Below are 6688 nucleotides of genomic sequence, written 5' to 3' on the forward strand. Positions count from 1 at the left end.
TATCGCAATTTGTTTCTTTATATCAATACACGCATTGCACTGAGTATTTAACGATTGGCATCTTCCGTGTATCGCCATTCAACAAGCCTCAAACACGCGTTGTGTTAATTGCAACGCCAGATGCACTTCATGTGAAATATTCGCTAGCGTTCACAGCTCGAGGAGAAACATAAAACACAAAACGAGCAGAATAAACGATCTTTGTTGTTTCGGGAACAGAAATATTTTGAGAATTTTTCTTAGAGTAGATGCAATACTTATACGCTAGCGACCGTTTATTTACTATGGAAGGGTGGAGTTTACTTCATAAATATTCTCTTTTCGCTATCCCCCTTCGTTGTTTCCATTCTAGCGGCACAAGTTGCCCGTTATTGACTGCTCTGTTCTGGAAAGCACACATATGGAAAGAACAAATGCATGGGGAAATTGTAACGCTTCCAATTTTCATCAATTTCAACCATATACAGACTATGGGATTGTAATGTATAGTATTTTAAACAAATCTTAGAAAAGTTCCGATTCGATCGTGAAAATCCGTTCGCAGCAAAAATAGTTATTAACGTTAACTTTATTTCATAAAATCGTCACCTGTTTTCTGATTTGGCACCTTTAATGTAAGACGTTGTCCTACGTCAAAAATCTATCAATCTAAAAACCTAACATTCTAACGTGAAACGAACGTTTATTGTATGTATTAGTTTTGAATGATGATGGAAATCGCTTTTAAAATTAATTTTATCGAATTTTTATGAATATTCTTTATATATAAAGGGGTTAGTTGGTCACACGAATTGCTCGTTGGAGAGCAACGCATATGAAATTTTTAGGTATGCCGCGTTTCATTACGCATGCTCTAAACAAATATAGAAATCATATGTTTTACTGCTAAACCCAGTGTATTTGAAACGAGACAACTTGATACCAACCACCGCCAAACCACTTGCAATATAATGGTCATATTTATATTTTTTGCTGTAAATTTTTCTTTAATTGTGATAAACGCTTAAATTGAATATTAGAACTCACAATAATGTGCGATTCACATAGAACGTTACGGAGAAGAACGTCTACGTTCCGTCAACGTCTCCACCAATTCACACATGCAGTCAATGCTTGCATCAGCACCGTCACTTCATATGTCAAACGAATGTTTTATTTAATGTTATTAATGATGTCACCACCTACAACAATTTTAAATGGCAATGTCCTCTTTCGAATCAGCATGCCTAGAATCAGTCCTAAATTTTGAAAAATTCAAAAATTATTCAAATGCTTAAACCCCGTAGTCTCGACCATTATTCAACAATAATAATATATAGACTATTTCTCTCAGCTAGTCGCGAATGATTTTCACTCCGAAATTTGGAACTGAGAGATATGTTGGCATAAAAAATACAGTAAGTTACTTTTAATGCGGCATCCACTCAGTGTCGCATTGAAGGCGATTTTGACCAGTAACTGGTGGCGACTTTCAATGTGGGGTCATAATTTGGGCCCCAAGCTCAATGTTTACAAAAACGTCCAATTAGAGGTAAAAATTTCCAATTCAACGTGTTGCATCACATGTCTATCCAATTAGTTAAATGTCGAATTAGATGTAAATTACTGTACAACCAAAATCAAAACAAAAGCAGAGACACAAATCCCAGACAAAAACCGAAGGAACCGTCCCTCACCTTCAATTATGCTCTTGCTCTTCAGTCCAGTTGCTTTAATTTGGCCATTGAGGCAGTTGCCTGTAAAGTGTAACGTTTTAAATTGCATTTTCTCAGCTTTAAATACACAAAAAATTTACACCAAAATTTCATGCAATTTCATAAAATGCTTTTCTCATGCTGAAATAATGTCATTTTTTATTCCAATGACCCCCACATCTTTGACAGAAAAACTTCAGATTGAATATAACGTCTTCTATTGATACATAACTGCTTTTTAACAGTAGCCTAATTTTCGCACGCCCATTTAAGGAGCAGTCCAACTAGTGAACGAACACAGTTTCATTACTTGAAAGATGGCATCCTGGCTTTTACGTAACCATTTGTTTATATACTTCTTTATATTTTCACTAAATCTCTTCATTATAATATAAAAATGTTATTAAATACCATTTTCGTTTAGTATTTTTTTTCACGATTGACGAAGATAAGTGTTCTTAACCCTCCTGTACTCGCGTGAAAAATCATAACACGTATACTCGCGCACGGTGTCACAGACCGAAAATTGAACTTCTCTGTAATGTTGCCATTGTGTATTTTTCAGGCTTTATAGGCATTTATTTGAAGAAGAGGGTATGATTAAATGAAAAAACCCCAAAAAATATGTTTTCTTCGTCTTTATTATGTTTTAATAGTCATCTAATTCAGCCTCCTCAAAACCGAGTAATTTTTGATACTCCAACACAAATATCGAAATTCGAATTTTTCACTGTTATAAATTAAAAGTAAGCAACTGAATATAATTCATGGAAGTACAAAGAGCTATAAAATAACATAGAAATGTATTAATCGATTGTGGTTTCATTGGAGTAAGAATCAGAACATAGCATAACTGCATGCTCGAAACAAACATATTTTTTACATTTCATGCAGTTGGTGCATGTTTTTCGGGTATTTTATCGAAGAGAAGAATGTATAACGACATTCTAGATAATTACCAGATGATAGAGGTTTTGGAATATAAAGTTTGCACATTTCTAATATTCTTTTTGTCTGTATTCTTGGTGATGATGATGATGATGATGATGATGATGATGATGATGATGATGGTGATGATGGCCCGCCTCCTCTTGGTAAACTAAGAATTGATGCCTTTTTTATATGGGGCATAAAAAGATGACATAAAAGGATTTCTAGAAACTTACTTTTCTTTTTCTTGTTTTCCTGTCGATATTATTCATTAGAAAAAAAAACCCTGAACCTGTAACTGTTTAAAATTACCATAAGCCACCGATTAGTTTATAGTTTACTGTTTACAATTCTTCCACAAGTGAAATTCTTTCACAAGTGTGTATAAGTATGACCCTTATATTTAGCGAATAACTATACGAAAGCCAAACATTTATATTTTGCTTTTGAACGTATGAATCTAACGGCGAAAATATCAACAAATAGTTAATATATGGATCCGTTCAATCCAGTTACAAAAGGGACTGAAATCAAATAAGAATAGACCGGTAATGATCTTATGTATTATATTCAATAAATATTCCACCCCACTAACATTAGTTTATACATTTCATTCAACAATATTTTAGAATATGAAAAAAGGGACTTGTCCAAAAAAGTTACTCCTATACTCGCGTCGGTGTGTCAGACTGAAAGTGTTAGAAAATTGGCACACGTCCCCTTCTTACCAACACATGCGATACGTTAAACGATGACGAACGACGAATAACGTAGCTAGAGAGAATCGCAAAGTCATAGTGTTGATATTTTCTGAGAAATGAACGAATTAATGATTTCTCAGTCTGACAGACCAATGCGCGAGTATAGGAGTGTTAAGTTAATTTTCATTTATTTTTTTTTCAAACGTGTGTTCATTCCAAACTCAAAAAAAAAGCTCGATGTCGTCAACGCCTGGCATCCCTATCAATGAAGAGAATTTTGTCCACATTAAAAGTACGTCGCTCGCTCTTCCTAAAATCACTTCGATCGCGGTATTTGCCTGAGCAGTATCAACCTTAATAGCAGAGTCTACAGTCAAGAAGACTTCATACTGATATCAGCCTCAATAATTACACAGAACATTGATTTTACACTTACCTTTTGAAAGTGGGGTTATTTTGACAAGTAAGTGAACAGTTCTGCTAGCTGTCAAGAAATAAAATTGCTTGTAATCATTTAAGTTACTGGTCCAAGTTTGCTATCGAAGCAGTTTTTCTTACTTAAATTGAACATTTTTGAACTAAATATACAAAATGCCCGACCATTTAGGTGATGATATGCGCAAAGTGAAATCGGAGAACAAAGAGGTTGAACCGGAAATAGAAGGTATTATACTTGAAACTGCCAATCTCCATTAACTGATTCAATCTATGTCACAGCTCTTGACGATGTGGATATTGAACTTCTTAAAACATATGTAAGTAAATGAATGGGACGAATTGCAATTGTCAAGTCTAAAACGTTAAATTGTAGGGCCAAGGGCAGTATCATAAAACGATAAAGCAAATCGAGGACGATATCCAGAAGTCTATCAAACAGGTTAACGAGTTAACTGGAATAAAAGAAAGCGATACAGGTTTGGCTCCACCAGCACTGTGGGACTTAGCGGCCGATAAACAGATCCTTCAAAATGAGCAGCCGTTACAGGTATGGTATCATTGTAATCACTATCACCACTAATTAATGGAACAACTATAGGTTGCCCGATGTACTAAAATTATCAACGCTGATTCAGACGATCCTAAGTATATTATCAACGTAAAGCAATTCGCAAAATTCGTAGTTGATCTGGCTGACTCTGTGGCTCCAACGGATATTGAAGAGGGGATGCGCGTTGGGTGAGTGAATAATTTGCATAAATTTCGATTTTGAAACTATCAAATTTGTGAATGCAGTGCAGATTTGCTAAATCAATTAATTCGATTTTCTTGCTTTTTCATGGAATAATCGGATGATTTTGCAATGTCAACATTCCTTAGCGTGGACCGCAACAAGTATCAAATACATATTCCCTTACCACCAAAGATTGATCCAACAGTAACGATGATGCAGGTAGAGGAGAAGCCAGATGTGACCTACAGTGACGTAGGAGGTTGTAAGGAACAAATCGAGAAACTGCGTGAAGTGGTTGAGACTCCACTTCTGCATCCTGAGAAATTTGTTAACCTCGGTATTGAGCCGCCAAAAGGTGTGCTGTTGTTTGGTCCACCTGGAACGGGTAAAACCCTATGCGCTCGGGCCGTTGCCAATCGAACCGATGCCTGTTTCATCCGAGTCATTGGGTCTGAACTGGTTCAAAAATACGTCGGCGAAGGCGCTCGCATGGTTCGTGAATTGTTTGAAATGGCGCGCTCTAAAAAAGCATGCTTGATATTTTTTGACGAAATAGATGCCATAGGAGGAGCTAGATTCGATGATGGGGCGGGTGGTGATAATGAAGTGCAGAGAACTATGTTGGAGCTGATTAACCAATTGGACGGTTTCGATCCACGTGGAAATATCAAGGTATTGATGGCCACCAATCGTCCGGACACATTAGATCCAGCTCTCATGCGTCCCGGTCGCTTGGATCGTAAAGTTGAATTTGGCCTTCCCGATCTGGAGGGCAGAACCCACATCTTCAAAATACATGCGCGATCAATGTCCGTAGAGAGAGATATTCGTTTCGAATTACTAGCTCGACTCTGTCCCAACTCAACTGGTGCTGAGATTCGTTCAGTGTGTACCGAAGCAGGCATGTTTGCCATCAGAGCCAGACGCAAGGTTGCAACGGAGAAAGATTTTCTTGAGGCAGTCAACAAAGTTATTAAAAGTTACGCCAAGTTCAGTGCTACACCGAGATATATGACATACAATTAAATAAAATCATGATGTCACAATATAATTTCAATAAACATTTGTAACTTTAAAAATAAACAATTTATCTATGCTATCCGTTTATTGCTCCAACAACCATAAACCTATTTTTGAGAACGCATTTAAGTTCAGCTCCTAATCGACTTTTATTTATTTTTTCATCTCATCAGTTTATTTCATTAGGCTCATTTAGCAATTCAGCTGTAACAGATTCGAATTCATTCGTGTACATTTTTATCTTAAGATAACTTTTGTTGTATATTACACTGTTACCATTTTTAGGCGTAAGAGTATTCCTATTCTATCGATACACAACACATGTCGCCTTTTTCGGCGTGAGAATATTCTTATCATTCGAATGTTCACAGTTGGACTGTTCACAGCGGGGCTGTTATATGAGGCTTCTATTTTTGTGTTATTAATAGTGCCAATCACCGATGCAGCAGATCGAAAATGTGAGCCGTAAGGGACTGGGATTACCGTCACATGGTGATTGTTGCGTGGACATAGTAGCAAGAATAACACACAAAGATGGTTAGTTGCAACCATTTAGAAGAAGACCTGACTAATCGACTTTGTTGAGTTGAGTTAGTAGTTAGTGTATTTAATAAGCAACGGGTGAGTGACGATTGAATTTCGCCCGAAATCAATTGCTGTTCAACCCTGTGATTGCATTTCGAAATAGGCTATACGTCCATCTCGCTTAGTTACATCAACAAGAAATTCACCAATACAACAGCATAACACAGCTGATGAGCTTTTGTTCGCCACCACAGATTTAAATTAGTCGTAAAATAGTTGTCCCCAATAAATGTAGTGTCCGTTGAAATAAAGTGTCCTTTTGTAAAATTGTGTTTTTTGTGAATTGTCTGACACAATTCCGAATACCGTCCATCAGACTTTTATGTCTTTTTTTTTTTTTTTGGTGAAGAAGGTGGAGATCTTTATAGACACCCAGTCGTCATGTTGACTGGGTAGTGTGAGATTCTTACTCACTAAAACCACCTCCTATGCGCTGTGCCTTTTTTCCCCCCCGGAACCACCCATTGGTATTACTTCAGGGGGAGGCAGTGCTCACGCACTCATTTCATTGGGCCATTCTCTGGTCTTCTCTCCATTTGCGTTGAAGCTCTGACATTATCAGCGTAATCGCTTTTGTTACTGCATTC

General features: G+C 36.8%; 1 protein-coding gene across 1 annotated transcript; it reads left to right on the forward strand.

The window, feature by feature from the left end:
• Positions 1–3815: 3815 nt before the first annotated feature.
• On the forward strand, positions 3816–5582 carry LOC129770808 (26S proteasome regulatory subunit 7). The gene is made up of 5 exons (XM_055773908.1): positions 3816–3989; positions 4043–4080; positions 4137–4310; positions 4362–4501; positions 4643–5582. The coding sequence occupies exons 1-5, from the start codon at positions 3917–3919 to the stop codon at positions 5520–5522; spliced, it is 1305 nt and encodes a 434-aa protein (XP_055629883.1). The 5' UTR covers positions 3816–3916; the 3' UTR covers positions 5523–5582.
• Positions 5583–6688: the final 1106 nt, after the last annotated feature.

Source organism: Toxorhynchites rutilus, chromosome 2 (genome assembly GCF_029784135.1).
Source record: "Toxorhynchites rutilus septentrionalis strain SRP chromosome 2, ASM2978413v1, whole genome shotgun sequence".
NCBI lineage: Eukaryota > Metazoa > Arthropoda > Insecta > Diptera > Culicidae > Toxorhynchites > Toxorhynchites rutilus.

Excerpts from the sequence above, each read along its gene's own strand:
- LOC129770808 (XM_055773908.1), top strand. The coding sequence starts at position 3,917 with ATGCCCGACCATTTAGGTGATGATATGCGCAAAGTGAAATCGGAGAAC. Across the intron at positions 3,990-4,042 it reads GGTTGAACCGGAAATAGAAG|CTCTTGACGATGTGGATATT; the intron begins GTATTATACTTG and ends TCTATGTCACAG. Across the intron at positions 4,311-4,361 it reads AAAATGAGCAGCCGTTACAG|GTTGCCCGATGTACTAAAAT; the intron begins GTATGGTATCAT and ends GAACAACTATAG.